The 20956-nt window shown below is 35.1% G+C and overlaps 1 protein-coding gene across 6 annotated transcripts; it reads right to left on the bottom strand.

Moving 5' to 3' along the window:
• Nucleotides 1–1369: 1369 nt before the first annotated feature.
• Nucleotides 1370–20674, bottom strand: 14-3-3zeta (tyrosine 3-monooxygenase/tryptophan 5-monooxygenase activation protein zeta). 6 transcript variants are annotated; one of them, XM_085946460.1, is made up of 5 exons: nucleotides 20597–20674; nucleotides 11759–12104; nucleotides 4793–4916; nucleotides 3785–3948; nucleotides 1370–2788 (listed from the first exon to the last, which is right to left on the bottom strand). In XM_085946460.1, exons 2-5 carry the CDS (start codon nucleotides 12056–12058, stop codon nucleotides 2633–2635), a joined length of 744 nt encoding a protein of 247 aa, XP_085802586.1. In that variant the 5' UTR covers nucleotides 12059–12104; nucleotides 20597–20674; the 3' UTR covers nucleotides 1370–2632. The 6 variants fall into 6 exon arrangements, with proteins under 6 accessions (XP_085802586.1, XP_085802591.1, XP_085802589.1 ...); XM_085946465.1 differs by having other exon boundaries at nucleotides 3785–3945; XM_085946463.1 differs by lacking the exon at nucleotides 3785–3948 and adding an exon at nucleotides 3494–3657.
• Nucleotides 20675–20956: the final 282 nt, after the last annotated feature.

The following is a 20956-nucleotide window of genomic DNA, read 5'->3' as shown; positions in this document are numbered from 1 at the left end:
ACGCTGTAATCCGGCAGTTTAATGTGAAACCTGCCGGATTAGAGCAGAAGAGCTGAGTTGCAAAATGTCTTGACTATTGGGCGTACCGGATTGGTGTTCACCGGATAACCAAGCGCCTACTGTATATAGGACCTCAAGAGGTAAGCTTTTTTATAAGATATTAACATTAACCACCCACTCAACCCATGAGAGAAGAATGCATCAGATTCACATTGAAAAACTTAAAATTTTTCCCAGTCACGGGATCAAACGTGCGACCCAAGGCTGCTATATAAACTCTGCCACCGTGGATTTGCGAGGTATTCACAAATTATTCGCGGCTTGAATTCAATGTTCAACAGATTTAAAGCTATCTCAAACCCTGGGTTTCTTGAATGTGACCCATCAGTAATTCTAGTGGGAAATCTATCCCATAATATGGTTCACTTCTTAGTATTGTTGAATCACCCCAAGATGATTTTTGAGAACCTAACATTCCAGGTTACCATGTACCAGAAAATATAACTGTCCAGATATGTGAAAGGCTATGCGTACAGTTGCCGTGGTTTGTGCAGTGCAGGGCAGCTTGTTATAGTGCCGATACAGATTGCTGCGCAAGGCATGCACGTTTGGTTGTATTATTTTTATCTACACTGCTCTGCACGGTTTAGCCTAATTATATTCAATGCATAAGATGTGTGGCGAAATCAAGTCGGTGTACTTATATTTAATATGTATGTAGAATGACAATATCACTTTCCTACATTTATTTGACCAATTACTGAGGATATGTTATGCAAAAGAAAATAATATTAGAAAGGTTAGTGAAACATTGCCGGGAAATAAAAGTCAATCACAACAAAGCTCATATAAAAATTTAAATACTGGAATCGAGTAGATATAAATAATATATATTATTTTAAAATATAAAATCCATTCATACAAAGTTAAGGCATCAACACAGCTTACACACTAGATTCCAACGGTTTACTCAAGAATGTGTGAAGGATTCGAAAAGCAGCTTTAAATATCTCAGAATGGAAATGTCTTTAAGAATTTATGTTTATTCTTCATATGAATTTTCAAATAAGGCTTCTGTTCTTGATTAGGGTGGCAGTATTAGATACAAAATATTATTCATTGTTTAAGTTTCGACTACAAAGTTTTCGTAGAAAACGGAATGTGTAAAAGTATGGTTATGGAGAGAAATTCTTTGACAAGTTATCCACTGATCGATTCTCTACAGATATTAGCAAATCTATAATACATTTATTTGAATACTGAGAAATGAAATTAAAAACAATTCAAAGAATTTCTAATTGTGAGAGGAATAAAAAATAATAAGTGATCAGGGCTATCCAACTAGGTGAAGGGAGTTTAAAAGAATCGATTTGTTGTATAAAATTATAATTTATTGTTAATAACAACATAAAAGTAAAATAAATCAGAAAAAACATAAAATATTATGCTTTTCATGAGATTAATCTTTAACTAACACTGAATGATGTATGATTTGTTGTTTTTGTTTCATTCCTTCTGTAGCTCCACTACTCGACTCGATATAGATGTTAATCTATCGCAATGAGTAAATTAAATAAATGGGTGAATGCATCACCATGACACTGACACTGACAAGTTGGATAGCTCTGGGACAGATCGGACTCGCTCGGAAGGTGACAAAATCAAATTCTTGCAATGTTTTCACTTTTATCTAAGGAAGTATAAATAAGTTAAGAAATTTTAGTTTTAATAACTTAATTCCATATATATTTATATCCATCAGGTCAGCTTAAAATTCAAATTCAGTGTAAATACAGAGTTATAGAAATATACGACTTTTGGTCAAAGAGGTCATGACACATAACATTAACATGTAGATGAGTTTGTATGTGAGGATTGGGAGTTACACTGACATTTAACATTTTTACAACCAAATTACTTATGAAAAAAGATGACGAGATATTTTTAGAAATATAATAAAAGTATATTACAATTTATTCCGACAGTGAGTCGTCGCGATACAGATTTTGAGATATTGACAAACAAAAAAGAAGCGACCGCGCGGCGACTGTTCCGAGACGACCCGGATGCACCCCGCGGCCATTTTACTTATTTCGATCCGGCAATCCCGTCACGCCCGCCTCGCATTCTGAATGACCCACGATTCGATCGGACATACCAACATTTCAAATATAAAAATAAGCAACAATATCAGTCATCCTTTCATATAGGTAAAGACACAAAGGAATATGACTCCCGTTTACGTAAAACCATTCAGATTCAGATTACTTAATACTCCACAATTAATGTCGATTCGACTGCATAACGAACGGTAAAACATTTGACATCAATGACGATACGTCGAAACCGATCAGTATTTAAACTCGAAAACATCTAGAACGCGAGAGGATTCAAGATGACACTTAAAACAGTGCAATGGCATTCCGGCGTACGACACCGGAGCCCTCAAAGTCTGCCGTCGAAAGCATCTTACTGGAAATGCCCGTCGCACGGCCAACGGAATCGTTGGGGACATAAATGGAAAAGTTACCAAATAACAACAGGAATAGAGGTGTGGACTAAACGAGTAGAAACATGACAATGACATGAAAGATGGTAAAGTGACGAGTGAGGCGAACGACCGAGCGGCAAATTAGTTGTCTCCCGTCTCCTGGGGCTCTTCACCGTCCCCTTGCGTGTCTGACGTCCATAGCGTCAGGTTGTCTCTCAGCAGCTGCATGATCAGCGTAGAGTCTTTGTATGAGTCTTCGTTTAAGGTGTCTAGCTCCGCAATCGCATCATCAAAAGCCTGCACAACACAACATCCATTATAATCGCACAACTCCCAAACAATTCCACAACTACTTAATGAGAATAAAAATTAATTTCTCCATAAGAAATATGACAATGTGACACAGTCCAACTTAAATCATCATAATATGTATGTTTTATTTTACAGAAATACACGTATTTATATGAAAGTTAATAAAAAGATTTTAAAACACCCAATTCAAAATTTTGAAAAACATAAAACTACTTTTCCAATACAGAGTTACTGAGGAAGTCTAACCCTCTTGTCAGGAGCAAAAGGATATTTAAGATATTATAGACGTCATGCATAGGTTTGTCCTTTGATAAAAATTTTAGTGCTCGCTATCAACACAACCAATGGCACTGCAATAGTATTACACAAAATAACATAATTCCATCGTCCAGTGACTGTGACCGACGTTAATAAAACTATTGAACAGCCATAAAAATCAAAATCAAAGGATTAATAATACAAAAAGTAGAACAACAAAAACGGGAGAAGCAGGACTCATTAGTGTAAGTAACATACATGCCAGTAATATAAAATAATCTTAAAATGAAGGGTTAATCGAGTTGAAAAAGTGCTGGTTGGATCCGAACATTAGTACGTAAACACACACAAAATGATGGTAAGTTTATTGAATAAACTTTCGAAAAAGACATTAATAATATCCAAAGAGATGCATATACAAAATAGGGAAACCTGTTTGGCCAGGTGGCAAGCCCGCGCAGGGGAATTGATAATCTCGTAATAAAAGACGGAGAAGTTGAGCGCTAGCCCCAGGCGAATGGGATGAGTGGGCTGCATTTTTGCCTTGGCAATATCGAAAGCCTCCTGGTAAGCTTTCTGGGAGTCTTCCACCACGGCTAATTAGCAAGACAAAATTTAATGAGATCGAGATAATGTTATCGGCGACAACCAGCACCCGGATTCAACGGTGGCCCGGCCACCTATTAGCGTCCGCTTCCCCCTAAAAGAAATTCTGAAAATGACCTGTTTAGCTAGTTGACACGCTTTATCTGGTGAATTTAAAATCTCATAGTAGAAGACTGAGAAATTGAGCGCCAGTCCGAGCCTGATGGGATGAGTGGGTTGCATCTTTCCTTTGCTGATCTCAAAGGCGTCCTGGTATGCTTTTTGGGAATCTTCAACCACTGCTGTAATTATCACATTATATCAATTTCTATTTTGACAAGCAACGTCATGTTAAATATTCAGCAGTCAAAGAACACATAATGGGTGTCGCTCAGACAACACAGTATATCCGGAGATACAGGTGCAACTGGACACAGTTCTCCAACAATGGAGCAAAAATAGACTTTCATTTAGTAACATTACGCTATCACAATTCTTACATTGATACGATATTCAGCAAATTCTTATCATGCATGAGATTTTGACCCTTTCCAGTCTTGAAAGTTTTCGTTTTTTATTCTACCGGGTCATTGAATCAATGATGATTTACTCTGAAAGAAATGTTATCACTATAATTGAAAATATAGTCATTTTTGTCAGCTCATTGCTTAGTTAGGCCTTAGATTAGCTTAGATGAATCATATCACAAACCTGGCACCAGTTAATGACATAATAACAATAAAAAACAATTGCAATGTCGAGTGTGACTCGACATAAGACTGGAAAGGGATAATGAATTAAAACCTAAATGTTACAATAACTATTCTAATAAGGAATTGACAATGAAAATGTAACACAAATATAGTAATTCATTTCAATGGTAATATTTGCCAATGACAAAATAATAAGATCTTTCAGTCGAACTTAACAAATATTTCATAAAGGTAACAAAAAATTCCAATTATATATTTATTTTTAAAGAAAATGGCTTGGGTGAGAAGTAGGTTTATTTCCTCGGTTGAAATAAACTTGGTCTGTCACGAGTGTATTAAGCTCCACAGATAAAATGTTCCAGTTACATTGAGTGCAAGGGTAAAGAACAAATTGGCATATTATCTTTAAAAAAAAACATTAAATATATCTTACTGTTTCGGGTCTCTCCTGTGGCTACCTCTGCAAGGTATCTGTAATAATCTCCCTTCATTTTTAAATAGAATACCTTACTTTCTGGATTACTTGCTTTAGGAATAAGGTATTTATCCAAAAGTCCCTGAAAAAGAAATTAAATTATAATATAACAAGAGTAATTGAAAGGTGTTGATTTGACATATCCCTTTTCTCATTTGTGCACGTGTATTATGGTTCATTTGCCATCTTTAACTCATTTTAAAATTTTTAAGACTTTTCGCCCTCTTCGTATCACCCAGAGTTAAATCAGTTGATTTGAAATAATTTAATAAAATCAATAATAATTTAATGTGTATTAAATGTTAAAAGTATTTAATTTTTTAAATGTCAAGATTCAACATGGGGAGGGAGGGCTAGGACGGCTGTAAATGTTTTTTTTTCAAGGAGGGTGGTCATCGATACTAAAAAGAGCGGGCAGTGTTTAACCACTCATTAATGATGTGAAACCATACAATATCAACATCTTCATTTTAAATATAGGTACACCTCAGGACTGACATTTTTCATGTGAAGATCTATTATGAATACTTTTACAATCATTATCATTCCAGAGAATTTTTTTTAATTAGAAAAAGGTGCTACGAAAAACGTAGCCTTGGCAAACACATGTGAAAATTTCTTAATGGGGATGGTTTGCCATCATAAAACACGATTTCCTGTGATTCCACGTCGTTCCTTACTTTTGAAAAAAAAATTGCCTCGCAGCCCTCACTTTTTAAAGTCGTTTAAAGAGTTTTAAAATATAACACCATATAATATGGTTACGCTTTGTTTGGTTCACAGTGGCAACCCTCAGCGAGTCGGTTTTAGATTGGTCTATTTTTAAGCAAGTCACCTGACTTCAAAATATTCAGCAGGACCTTGGCCTTATACTTTGCCTAAATAGAGTTTCACTCGTAAATATAAACCAAAATTGAACTTGTTGTCAATTAGCCAACCAAACAATTTAATTTAAAAAAAAAAAATATGCAAATCCCGGTCTGCTGTGACCTGTTTGGGAACCGCTATCTATCCGCAATATTTGTGGGACGTCCTGCTTTTAAGTTGTCTGTCCCGCGTACAGTTAAATTGACAATCATTCGACAAATAAGACGTTTAAAATTCTATGAAAATTGCAAATATGTAGATCAGCGCTATGATTTTTCGCGTGAAAACATTTTTGCACAGCTATGTTTCATAACTATTTTCTTCATCGAAATAAGTTTCGAAAGTATAAAGAATGCGGTGTCTAGGTATATATAATTTGACTGGAGAAATAAATATTATAGACCTGTTGTATGAAGAATTAAACTCGCTAAAACCTTATATTGATGTGATTGCGAAAAATTCGGAATACTCAGCTGCACCAAAATGGCATCAGTTTTATTGAAGTTATTCGGGAAAAAAGACCAAAAATATTTTCAAGTTAATTTCATTTATTTTAAGCATATACTGAATGGGTATTTTCTCAGATGACTTCAAAATGGTAAGATGTAGGAAACAGTGATGTTCTATTGAGTTGATAAAATCTGAATTACTTGTTCAATTCAATGTGATATACCCATGTGCTGAATTTTACCAATACAATAAATAGGGCAGAAAGAAACTCTTCAGGCAATTAAAATCTCCAGCCAAGTACAAATAGGTAAGTGTCTGGCAAAAAATATTGTTTAATATTATTATTTTGAGTTTTGTAATTTGTGTTGTCATTAATGATTCGACTTTATAGAAATAAACATTAGAAATATTACTATCAGTTTTTTAGATTGTCCCGCTTTTTGCTCCTAAATCCTGAATTTTCTATTTCACATTGTAAAAATACTGATTTGGTAAAAGAATTATCATATGCAGTCCTAAAAATTATAGTATTTCAGTAAAAAATATAGTTTTTGAAAATCTCAAAATTTCAAGGAATTCTTAAAATTTTGATGGAAGAATTTAAGAAATTCCATTTGAAATCAAAGTCTCTTTTTCTTTTTATATCGAGGCTTTGGCTTGAAGGTCCAGACCAAAATCGACAAATTCAAGCCTAAGCAAAAAATAATTCTTTAGATGAAATTTGACATTTTTTACTCTACTCATGAAAAATACCATAATATATTATATTTCAAATTTAAGTACCTACCTATAGTTAATTAAAAGTATAGTAAGCAAACCAAAATATTAGTACAAATACTATAATTGTAGTATGTCTGGCTATTGCTGTATATAATAAATAAAGTTGGTGACAGCGTTACCAACCATACTATAATTAGGTATTAGTATTTGTAATATAACTTTGGTCTGCATACTATGTACGACAGCGATTTCCGAGCTGGGAGGCGCGAAAAGTTTAACACAATTAATAATGTAGCCACAGGCTTGCAGTCTGAAAATGCATAGTTCATAAAACGGCCGCTAGTTATTAACTACATAAAAACAATCATATAAAAGGTTTGCAAACCTGTCTGAAGATATGGAGACTAATTTTATTATACCTCACTTCTAAACTATTGTGAAGCACGCTGGCTAGCTAGTGAAAAAATTAAATAAAAGGGTTAAATCATAATACTGAAATTTGAGGCAAATTTTTTCAGGAATGATAATTTTGTTGTTAAACTTTTCTATTTGGTTGAAATTTAAAAAAAAAACTAGTGAATAAATCAATGCAAAGACCACTAATGCATTCACTGATTTAAAAAGACGAAGTAAAAGCATTCATAAAAAATTGGAGCTTTGGAAATCAAAATTGCAAAAAAAAAAGTTCGCCATGTCTCCACTTTCATATGATTTCTGCGCCAGATATACTGAAGCAAACAAAAATCTATTTACTGAGTTCTGGGATGGTTTGCTAATATTTTATTAATAGTAAAAAAAAGTCGGCAACTACTTGGTTTCAGGGCTATTAAATATTTTAAATATGTGGTTGTGCGTTGCAGTTTGATGTGATACCTATATGATATGATGATTGATATACTTAACCTTTTTACTCCCAGCTGATTTAGCCTAGCATATGCGAAAACTCCCAAGCGTTTTTTGCCAAAAAATCGTCGATTTAGTTTTTTTTAAATAAATAATTCTACACATGTTTTAAAAATTTGAAACTTTTTTTGTGTGTTCTCAATGGTGTATAAAGCAATAATAAGTAATAATATTGATAGTTTACATCAATAAAACAAAAGAAAAAAATAATTTATCAATATTTATTTAGAAATGAACGGATAAAACTATGTTTGAACTGCAAAACAAGTGTGACAACATTTTTTTACTTAGAATTGATATATCAAATTTTATAGTATAATCTATTCTTATCTAGTAACAGAAAAAAAAATAAACTTATTATTATTTCTCTATGAAATAGAATTTTTATAAAGTAATCAAAAAAAAATCGTATAGTGTCAAGGTATTCAAGAATATTATTCAATTCACGAAATCGCACGAGAATTCGATACAGTATCGAGGACTAACTGTTATGGGAATGAAGTAATTTCAAAAAATAAGTTTCAAAGCATTAAATCTATTATAATAATATTTATTCATGTATTTTTTCACCATCCTACCAAAAAAACAGTGGGCATTCATTGTTCGCTCCATCAAAGTTCATAAAAATTACAAAATTCATAATTATGTGATATATGAATCATAAAACAACTAAAAGAAATCTCAGAACTTAAAATGTGTCATAAAAATATTGTTTTATTATTTTTATGACCCTCTTTGGTTTCGAGTTCGACAGCAAGAGCAATTATGACTTGTGAGTTATTAGGGTATGACATAATTATAAACAAGTGCCATACTAAAATAAATATTAGTCACACCTAACACAGACCGAATATAATGCTATGTCTAAATGAGACGAAATATGACGGGAAAAAAATTGGAATAAATCGTAAACTTGGATCCAAACTTTCGGCCGATGGATCGGCCCAGATGGAGTTTTCGCATAGGTATGGTGGGCCGAAATATCGGCCGAATGGGAGTAAAAGGGTTAAACGATAACTCCCGTGTATAATTTAGAAAACACTTGTTTAGAGCACCACACTGTCTTTAACCTCAGCGATAGGTAAGGTGGGCCCGCTTCAGGGTGTGGGGCCCATGATAGAATCCATTTGCTAATTAACGATGATGAATTTGGATTGACTACTATTGAAAAGGAAAAATTGATAAACCATAGTTCAATTTTGGTTGAATCGAAGTGAAGAATAATAATATAATACTTCAAGTCTAATATAATACGTCAAGAAAAGTAATGCAAGTTGCAAGTGAAGTACTGCTACCATTTCGAGTGCTTAAAGTCAGACAACGTTATCTACAAAAAACTGTTTTTTTTTTTTTTTTTGAGATAACGTTATTTTACATTTACGGCTACATGATAGTCAAACAACGTTATGTCAATCTTTTCTAATTTCTTATTAAATCGTCAGTAAAGTTTAACGCTAACTACATAAGTTACCCTTGTTTTCATATATTTTTTAAAACTATCCCTATAAATTTTAACATCATAATATGCAAGATAAATGTACAGTACACAATAAATTATAAAATATTAACATTAGGTTTTAAATAAACATTTCCCTTGTTGAGTTACAAGAATCTAAAATAACGATTTTTGGCTCTCCTGTAAAGTTGCACTTTTGTAGATGGTGTTGTTTGACACTAAGCCCTCGATTTGTAACAACATATTTATGCGAAACGGGATTTTCTGCATTATTTGCAATGAAATCCAGATACCGATCCCGTTTAGTAAAAAAGAGCACCTTGTGCTAATAAACAAGCACATTGATCGCATGAAATTAATTTAAAAATCAATATAATATAAGTAGTAAAACCATGTTTATTTTTATATATTTTTTTTCATTGTTGTAATTTTTTTGATATTTAAAAAGGTCTGTATTATTTAATGAAATAATTGGGGGAGGCAGAGTCAGAGATATTTTTTTTAAAAGGGAGGCGTAGTAACATAAAGTTTGGAAACCACTCATGCACAATATTAAAAAGGTATGTCCAAAATACTATAATTATCCTATAAATACTAAAAAACGTATTATTATCATAAATATTTAATTTCGAGTACCAAAATTTCGGTATATTTTCTTGTGTACATTTGCGCAAATTGCTCGAAAGAGGTAAAAAAAAACTCAGCTTTGATTTAAAATGAAATTTCCATTTTTTTTCACTTATAGTATGTGGTCTAAGAAATTAACAGAGAAATTTGAGAAGATCTTTTTTATTTAGGTAGGTACCCACCTCCTCTTCTGACCTAAATGCTTACTGGCGAATTCAATAAATTTAATTTTAAGCCATTATTCTCGGTTCGCCAAATTTTTTTGTATTGCAAAATTATAGATGGTACATACTTTGCACCAATTTATAGTACCTACGGAAATATCAAACTTTTAGAACTTTTTGCGTATTTTTTCCGATATTCAAAATTATAGTATTTTGGACGTTTAATATCGTACATAATACGCGGACCAAAATTATACTACGGTTGGCAACATTAGCAGCTCCAGAAACAACGCTGAACGGCGTCGAGTAGAAAGAGCAACGTTTTCCAGCCAGTGTCGCGAGGACAAACCAGGTGTGTGTCACACAATTTTATTTAGAAAACAAAGAGTTACTGCAAATAAAATGTCTTATTCAAGTGGAAACCTTTATACCTATATTTTTTCTAAATCTTGGCGTCGCGAAATTTAAAACAGTGTCGTTAATTAAAGAGGTTCAAAAACACTGACGTACGAAACAGTAGACAAAGAATCCAGTGTATCGTAAAATAGGTATAGGTATGTAATAGAAATTACTGAGAAAGGCGTAATGAGAGTTGAAGCATTTTGTGGTCGGAACAATTAAAAAATGAATTTTCGTATACGACATCTTACCCATCGTATAACGTCGAAAAATAAACCAAAAAAGCAGTCGTAAAATTAAAAACCAAATAAGCGATAATAAAAAAAATCTGATTATTTACACCAGGTCGAAACTACAATGAGACACCGATAGCTTAATCATATTCATTGTTTGTCATCTTTAAATATTTGCAATTTTCATCTCTACTTGCAGATAACGACGAGATAAGCCGCATACAATGAAAAACATCGTAAGCGCGTGACGCAGGGCAAGCCCGCATGGTCCGCCGCCCGACGTGCCATACAAGCACAGCACAGCGCGCACACATCGACAGAATACCTGCGCGGCGCGGCCTACACATTCAAACGGCCGCCAGTATTTTTTTTACTACTACCACATAACTCTGGCTCGAAACAGTCACTCGTACACCGCGCCCATTTCGGCGGAATTAACTTCTTGCAAAAACAAAATAGCGACAGGTTCGAGCGCATCGCGACAGATAAATATTTAATCGAGTGTCCGATGGACGATATGGTCCGCCTCTGACATCCGTCCGATGTCCGTATGGAGCACATATTGTCGGATGAATAATTATTGTGCACGCGTCTTCAGTATGCGTCAAATCGGCCAAGCTTTTCCGTCGGCTTACATCACTTCTGGATTTGGATAAGCGCAATAATGACGTCATCCGGTAGGCGGTTCACGATTGACAAATAAGTCGAGGAATTCAATGAATATAACGTAAAATTTTGAATGAATCTATAATACAGACACAGACCAATATCATTGTAACATTTTATTTTATAAACTCAGCCGAACGGCACATAATCGATCACTGACAAATACAAATAGATAGATACATTATTCTTAAAATTATAAAATTAATTAAAAAAATGCTGGTAGATGGGCATGGACATAATATTATTATGAAGTATTCCAAATTGAGATACATTACTATGTACTACTATAATGACATTCTTTATTTCTCGGGAGTGCACCTGTCAACGACAGCTGAGATGACAAGACTCCACCACAAAAAACAGACAATGCAGGTTACAAGATTATCAGCACGACATTGAAATGATAGCATAAGCGTGTCAGAAATAAAATAATACTCACCAAGACGTCGTAACAAATTTCTCGTAACTCCTTTTCTACTTTCTCTCTGTATTCTTTAGCCATCTGTTGTTTTCTTTCTGAGCCCTCGGTTTTCTGTTCGATGGATGATATGACTCGCCATGATGAGCGTCTCGCACCCACGACATTTTTATAGGCTACAGAAAGGAGGTTTCTCTCTTCGTTGGAGAGTTCGACGCCGGTTTCGGTGACGGCCTTCATGGCGGCCGCCATGTCATCGTACCTCTCGGCCTGCTCCGCGAGCTTGGCGCGCTGAACCAGCTCTTCTTTGTCCACCGACATCGTGCAGTGTGCGAGGAGACCGGGCTATGAGAAGACTATTCACCCCCTGAGAACAAAAAAATAAACTTCGCGTGAGAACACCGCGTAAGACGAAAGTACACAGCGTCGGACGAGAGCTTCCTCAGTAAGACTAATCAAACAAGTCACGTCCGCCTGCGGCAGATCTGTTTATGTTTTTGAGCTATCATCACTTCCAAAAATTAAGTCGACAGACCTTAAAGGCGTCGCGGTACTCCGTTTTGACAGATCAGCGGGTCAGTTCGGCAGTCGGATCGCGTACCCGGTCAATGAGATAAGTGCGTGGTCTACTACTCGTGAGTCTCTACTCTACAATTTGGCATCTCCGCGGCGACTGTCGGCCGGCTCACGGCTGCGGCAGTCGGCGGCGACCGACGGCGCGCGTCACGCCCATGTCGAAAGAGCGGGACGACGCTAGAGGCCGCCTGCCCCCGCCCCCGCCGCCCGACGTCAGCGCCGCCCTGCGCGATATTGATCGAGAACGACGGCGAACGCGAAAGGCGGACGGCGACAGCCGAACGAAATCGGGAGTACCGACGCTCCTTCTGCCTTCCAGACGCAACACGGTCATTACAGAGTGCAACTTACATCGAGATCACATCACAATGCGGTCGGAAAATCGATCGACTTTATTCCGCATGGTGATTTTCGACCAGATTCTCGTAGGATCGGACAACCGACACCGATGAAAATTCCGTTGCAACGGAGATGAAGGGGGTGAAAAAAAGGGGTTGTCGCCTTGGACCCACGCGCAAACGGGTCAAGGTTCAATGTAGTATTGAATTCATGTTTATTGATTACGACTAAGCAATTCCTAGAATGCTAAAACCAAACACCAAAGCTAACTTATCCAAGAATTAACTCTTAACTGACCGGCCGTAATTTATATTGCAGAAGAAATTATGTACATTCAATTTATCGACAACAGTCACGTGCGCGTGCTTTAGAATATGGTTCACAACAACTGATTCGCCGGACAGCATGAAGCAAACATTTAGACTTGTGAGGGATACACCTGGATCATGGGCACCGGCAGCGTGGTGCAAGTGCACCCACCTTTGGTTCATTTTTTTTAGATAATTATTATACAATATATAAATATAACAATATTATTTATTGGAGCAAGTTGTAGACATATAAAATCAAAACAATAAATGTTTAAGTGCATGTCAAAGGGACAGGGGACAATGGGGTGGCTACAAATTATAAACGCGACGCCTACGCGAAATATCGAACATTTGATGGAATAAGAATGAGTTTTCTTACATGCACCACCTTACACAAAATCCTGGCGACGCCCATGACCTGGATCATACATTTTATGACACATTGTCCAGATACCCTTATGTATTACCAATAATCAAACTGAATTGAAAACTAGACGGGAGGATGCATGCACCGCACCGCATACATACACAATATTATTGTGTCCCACAAAAATGACGACCACCATCGGACACGTACAATATTATATGCATGCAATATATACAAAATATGCCAATCTAGCTCATACATGAGCTATAATAGCTTCAATATTATTGAACCAAACAAAAAAATTACATGACCATATTCGATCCAAGACGATCATAATATCGACGACTTCTATCTAAAAGGTCGTAAGAAACATTTTGGTGATTTTGAGTTTAAATTAGTTTAGTTTAGGTTCAGAAAAAAAATCTACAGACTGGCAAAAGGGCGTTCTTAATAGATGATTGCAAACAAAGTAACGATTTTCCAATTTGGGCGTAAGTGATAATTTACGCCCAAATTGACGTAAAAAGAATTAACGTACCTACACTGACTAACGTACGTACCAAAATAAAATGAATATAATAAACAAATAAACAGAAATACAAATAACACATGGATACAATAATGAAAAAAAACAATTCTGCGTTTTCTTTGTGAACTTTGTATTTTTCTTAGATACCCAAAAGTAATTAGGTGATTTAAAAATTCTAATTGTAAATAGATAAATAAATTAACACTATATAAATACTCCAAAACAATATTATTCTACCATAAATGAAAGAAAAAAAATCCAATACTAAGAGAGTTATAAAGAAACGAAGTTATTCTCATTAAAATGATTTTTTTTACTCTTTGCTCTCCTTAATAGTAGTAATTTGTCACTAATGTCCTTTCTGCTTGGAATAGTCGATATGGACCTCAGCACTACAGTGCTGCTTATATTAACATTAATATTAACAGATTTTTAACGAAAAAACGGACGTCAGCCACTCGCTCAATCTTATTCAGTCAAGTCTGGTCCGAACATAAATATTGAAAAAAAAACATGTGAATTTTCTAGTCCGACATTCGAACCCGGGACCCGCGACTGTATAAAAGCTGGCACGTGAGCACGTGGTAAATTGATATGACCACAAAATAAACAGTACATATCGTTATAGTCGAGAATAAAATCATAGGTATGTATGTAGTAGCAGATAATTGGTCAAATCCTTGTTTTTCGTCTAAGTACCTATGCCGTATAAAGCTTTGGTTTGGGATCTACAAAAATAATTTATCAAAATTGAACAAATCCAATGGTATTCCATGATAATTAATGTAAGGTTCCCCGATTACCTATTTTTTATCGATCGCGTTTATAGAAAACTAACAATATCTATCTACGTTCACAATCACGACCCTGATCCAAGAAATAACAACGAAACTTGATTTTTATGTTTCTTGCATAAAAAAATAATTTCGGGATTCACATTTCTCATAAAATTGTTATGAGAATCTCGAGAATTCGAGTAATTTTCGCCACGTGTGCAATGAGTATTCGATCCATGCGACGTACAAAAAAAACACTAGAAAAATAAAAACGAAGTAGGCACGAACATAGGTATTCCAATATTCTTCAATTCATGATTTCTTGAGAATCGCAAAACCTCCAACCACCCCAACCCAATCGACCGCTTGACATTTACGGAGCCTATACCTACTCATTATACGGATTTGACTTCTCATGTGACCACCTAGATCGCTTAGGAAGTGACTGCCCTAACTAACTCCACTACATATCTTGAAAAGTAAATCGACGCGTCGACATCAATGTTTTTACATATACTGGAAACCGTCCTATGAGGATCGAAATTGAATGTTTCAGATCGATAGATGATTCAGATTGAATTAAGTAAAATTATTGGTCTCACCCAAAATACTAAATAATGCCATGTAAATTTATTTTATTTTTATGTCCTAGCCATTAATATCTACATAATATTATTTATATCTAGTAACATCTTATTATTAATAATATGGATGACCCGCAACAGCACCCGCTGTAGCCTTGGTGGTAGGGTGCCAGTCTCCAAAGCCGTGGATTTGATCATTACAGCTGGCAAAGTGCATGTTGTTTTTCAAAATGTGTTTGATGCCGTGCAAGGTAGGTACCTACTAATGTGTTCGACAAATAATGACCAATGACTACACCCATTAAAATTTAGATGCCGATACCATAATTTATGAAATAAACTCGATTGGACAATCAATAATGCTGTGATTGGGAGGTTATTTGTCAATTATTATATTACAAACACCCAACTTTGATGTAAGATAGGGAATATGTTTGTAATAAAATTTATCAATCACTTAGGCTTCGGTCACATAGGCAGGTGCTTCGCTAGTCCTGAGCTAGATGCTATGCTTGTCTATTAAAAACACGCTACGTGATAAGGTACAAATTCATTTGACATTTGGGAGCGCTCAAGTCAACAATGATATGCCACTCTAAACTAACCAGAAATCTACTTCTCACAGAAAATTAATTTAAAATTTCGAAAGTCTCAAATTCAAACTTGTTGGGTACATAATGTCAATTCATTCCATACGTCATTATTCATAACCTCAAAATATACGGTGTTTGACGTTTGTCATACTGAAGAAACATCCGCTATCTTGCAAAATCCATAGACAACGGCAAAATCACTAGGTGATACAATAAAAATAACCATCACGCTTGTTCGCCGGGAGACTCATGAAGTGACTCACAACACGTAGCGAGGCGCGAAACGTGCCCATTGCGATAGCATAGTGTGCGTTCGTTCACTAAGATATGTCACCTAGCACGTAGACACCCACCAAGCAAGGCACCTGCCTGTGGCCTTGGGCATAAAGCCCACCAAAAAAGCGTTCGGTGCGCTCACTACTGAGTAGGCCCCCTCCCACCCGCGCATTACCCTTCACCTATGTAATAAGGGGCTCAAGGAGCACAAAATAATTATTATTATCAGCGTCTCTCATAACAAAGCAATAAAAATATTATTAAATTTCTCGGGGCTTGTAATTAATATCGGACACGCAATAACAAAACAAAGAGTTCACTGTTCTTAAATAATGGCTTCTCGCCCGTCTGTCGACGACGCTTCGAGCAGCGTGATTTTGCTCGCCGTGTTCAATGAATGGACTACGTTGTATTTTCGTTAATTCGTATCGCTGAGAAGCCAAAAACGGTGACTCATGGGGCAGGCGGGCACAATGCGTCTCTAAGTCCAGTGTGCGCTGGCGTATTTGATTACGTTGTATTTTCGATGATTCACATAGAAAATGCGCGAGCGCCCTGCAAGCCTGCTTTAGTGGACTTTATGCCTTGGCCTTAGTTTTTTACCATCATACATAATAATAGAAATAATTTGTCACTGTACTGGTTTTTGTTGCTAGTTTCAGTCATATTACCCATTTTGACTAGTAAACCTGTACATTACACATGTCTGCTAACTGTTAGAAAAAATGCTCTATTCTTATTAATAATTAGTGAATTCAATATAATATCCTTCTGGCTACAAGCATATACATGTGGTGTACAAAAATGTAATTTAAATTGGTTATAATTTTGATGTATTTTTCTCTATATTAATTGTAGCAGTGTTAAGCTTTTCTATAAATGACTGAAAATGGAAAAAAATGAATGAGGCGGCCAGGCTCAGCAGAGAAAGACCCATGAGGAGTCCGTGATACAAGAGAAGAGCAACGCTAGAAAATTTAAAAAAAACATTGAAACGTATCAAATTGATAAAACAGCTCCCATTAGAAAATCCAACCTACCTCACACCCTGAAAGCGACTACCACAGATATATAATTATAGCTAAAAGTCAGCGAAAGAACGGCTGTTTCTACATGAGTCACCGAACTGTTGTAGAAATTTGAAATCTCAAACAATTTGACAGGTATCATCCTCCCCGGCTTTTGTATGTCTACGTTTTTATTAGTTCGTATTCTTGTTTGTCCGGTGGTTGTTAGTTCAGTACAAATCTTGCAATCGATTTTTAACTAACTTCCCTACTAGCTAGACATTTGAAACTTTTAGAATATATCAGAACATAATGCCAATGCATTCTTTTAATACTTTTAGCCATCTTTAAGCAGAATTGAATTCATTTTCAGTTAATTCTGTTTTGTATGGAAAGTTATTTCAGAAAAATCCGTAAAAAGTAAGACTTATTATTGCTTGCTAAGGGGGTGGTCCTAGCAACTAAATTATTAATATATACATGCATTACTAAGGAAATCAAAATGAAATGTCAAAATTACATTTCAGTATTCTATATTTGTTTTTTTATTTACTTCATATCAAGTACAAGTTTCAGCATAATAGTTCAAGACAATTTAAAAACGTTGTAGGTATATAAAAAATTCTTTTTATCTTGTAATTATTAATGTTGAAGTATCTACATAGAAAAAATTATATGAATGTTATTCAGCACAATTCACATTATACTTTTATGTCACTTGCTGCAATTATTGGATGTAGTAACTATTTCAAATTTCACTCCTGAGTCAATCCTAAAAAAAGAAAAGTTGGACTTCTCGCAGCTCTGCTTCAAAAAAGTTAGCCACACAAATAATCAGCTACCACAAAAGCTGTGAAGTAATGTCCATCTCGTTCCTGTGTTTATTGTACTAAAGTTAGTTGACATGTCAGGGAATGAAATTAAGTGAAAACATTTGTCAAAATATTAGTCGGGTAGACTGGCACGCATTCATGAATAAATGACTCAATGAAAGTTTAACCAAAGATGTAATCCAAGATATTTCTATATCTTAGCAATGCATTAGCATTACTACAATGTAGTCAATGTACACTTTGCCACCACTTCGCGATGGTATGTTGTTATACTAGTCTATACATATACAAAATATAGATGTATCAATATAGAAGTGCTTCAGACAGTTATAAGAATTTAGTGACGAATGAACTTTAAATCCAATAAAATATATTTACCAAAAGGTATTTGGAGTGGTGGAGTGGCATAGTCAACTCTTAAATATTACTCACAACGTATGAAGATTGGATTTTCAACGTTTAAAAATAAGACAGGCAAAATTTGCTGTTGTCCATAATGGTTTCAGTTACTGCTGAAACAAATCTCATGATCCATAAACCAGAGGAAAAAATATATTTTAGAATCTAGAACATAATTTATTAAACTGCCACTACGGGAGACACTGCACCAAAATCCCCGTTGTTCTCAGCCAGGCCAGTTGGAGTTTACGAGAAACAGGGTGCAAAATAACCACAATTGCCATCATACCGTCTCATACCGATGGACAGCTAACTATGGATGCATAAAACTTAGGGTAATATTAGCTAAAACCCGTCTCCTATATGATATACCATCGGTCGAGACTGTGAAAATGAGAAGTGTCGATTTAGTTCAATTTTAGTCATAGATTCTGGTAACCAGTGTACTACGTAGTAATAAAATAGAAACATTTGATTTTAAAATTGGGAAGTCTAACTAAAGTCATGTGAAATACTGAAGATGCAGTCATTTGCAATACTAACAGCACAGACTACGTGCAAAATCAATATTTAAATGTAAATTACAACCAAAACCCAATATTGCCTGTAAATAAAATAAATTTGGTGATTATAACAGTACCAATACCTACAGCTGGATAGAAGATAACATTGATAATAATAGCAATTGAAAATGATGAACTGCGGAACCTTGTATTCAGGAAAACAGATAAGCCTCTCGAATATAATATTAGGTGTATAAAAAACATTAAGTACTAGATGCTTCTTGGAAAATGGAATAAAATTTTAACTGATTTAAATGAATAAATCTTCGATATACCTATTACAATAATTATTGATTTTAAATCAACTCCATCACTCGCAATATTTCACTGACATATATTTCGCAAGAAAATTAGACATAAGAAGCCGCTCGTCAATGAAGATAAGCATTACTCACAATCTGCATTGGGAAAGTGTGATGAATCAACAATTATGAATTAATCTATTCCTTTTTAAAAGTTTCACCATTCAGTTAAAAACGAACCCACAATAATTCATCAACCAGTATGTTAAATTAACAATTTTAGAGAATCAAAACCAAACCGGACCCCAAATCAACTCACTGTAACCCAAAAATAGGTATGTAGAATGTGTTCGGTGTGAGATCTTAATAGGCAGCGACCACAAAAACTACATGGAGTGGTGTATCTTCACTATCTTAGAATGAAAGGCGTGCAAGAATTACAATACATGATATATAATTTGTAAACATGGGTAATATAACACTTCTAGCAGGGAGATGTGTAAAATAAGTTTCACCTTTCACATGTCCATTTTCTATGAGACAAAAGGACTACTATGTGGAGTATTTAATTACATTTGGACAAAGATGGGCGACAATGCAAATATAATACCTACTGCCAAATGAGGAAAGTCAATTTAAAACGCCATTTCCAGAGTAAAAATATTTAAAAAAAAAAAAAAAAAACCCGAGTCACAAAAATTGTAATGACGTATCGTCGGGCCATCCTTAAACTATGACGTCTCATGATTCCTTTACTCTTACTCACTGACTGCATAATACATTTTATAATATTACCAACGTCAATTCAGGTGTAATACAATAATAATTTAAAAATTGGCAGTGTGAAACTGAAACTTCAATCAATATTTACAAAACAAACATGCTGAAAAAATCCCGACTCTCGATTAGAATGAGGTAAAATATTGTTTGACACTTGGAACTGAAGGTCTCGGATCAGATCATTCATTCATGTGACTGACGGGGAATAATTTCAAAACTTACAAGTATTTTATATTTGGCAAGGTTGTCTTGTGTAATATGTTACTCAAATCTATCCCAATTCCAAGTAAATCAGATGAAAATAGACATTTATTAACCAAAATGACACAAGTAACGTGTTCAGAGGAATGACGAGGCCGGCGACATCGTAGGACGCAAAAAATTAAAGGTCATAAACGAATCAACGAATTTCAGACGGTTGGCAATTGACAACATTGACAACCGTCAAGACAAATGATCTACATCAATTTTACTGATTTAGTCTGAACTTACGGGACTGTAACAATACAATATAAGGCAAAAACGGCTACGATCACGATGTCGCCGGCAATCAGCAAAATGGCTGAAACGGACACTCCTCCAATGCGTCACACATTGTAATAAGACTTTTGCACCGTACTCGCGTTTTCACAGTTTAAAAAATGATTTTGGGGGTTAAAACGTAATGATTTTAAAAACACTTACTTGCTTGAGGGAAGAATTTGATATAGCAAATGGCTACGCACTATATGCTATACCCCCAGCGCTGAATGAAGAACTACTGACGGTTACGGGCGACGGGGGGAGAGGAGTACCACTGGATCCGGGACGGGGTTCACTAAATAAAGTTTAAGCGTTTCGTTAAAGGAAGTCGTTATACATTATTTTCGAATTCCTTAAATACAAAAGGAATACTTGGTTATAATGAATACTTTTCTCACTACTCATTCCAAACAAAATAAATGTGTATGTACTTTAATGTCGATCGATTAAGTTTATTGTAAATACCAAATTAAAACACATAAATAAAATAAACGACATGATGGGTTTATTATCGTGTTGCAA

Source organism: Rhyacophila brunnea, unplaced genomic scaffold (assembly GCF_057557595.1).
Source record: "Rhyacophila brunnea isolate RB1 unplaced genomic scaffold, BYU_Rbru_1.0 scaffold_2, whole genome shotgun sequence".
NCBI lineage: Eukaryota > Metazoa > Arthropoda > Insecta > Trichoptera > Rhyacophilidae > Rhyacophila > Rhyacophila brunnea.
The sequence above is the reverse complement of the archived record's forward strand: the minus strand, read 5'-3'. Positions and strand labels throughout refer to the sequence as shown.

Coding starts and splice junctions, on each gene's coding strand:
- 14-3-3zeta (XM_085946460.1), bottom strand. CDS start 12,058: ATGTCGGTGGACAAAGAAGAGCTGGTTCAGCGCGCCAAGCTCGCGGAG. Junction 4,917..11,758: donor AAATTTGTTACGACGTCTTG/GTGAGTATTATT, acceptor TTTCTTTTTCAG/GGACTTTTGGATAAATACCT. Junction 3,949..4,792: donor CACAGGAGAGACCCGAAACA/GTAAGATATATT, acceptor TGATAATTACAG/CAGTGGTTGAAGATTCCCAA.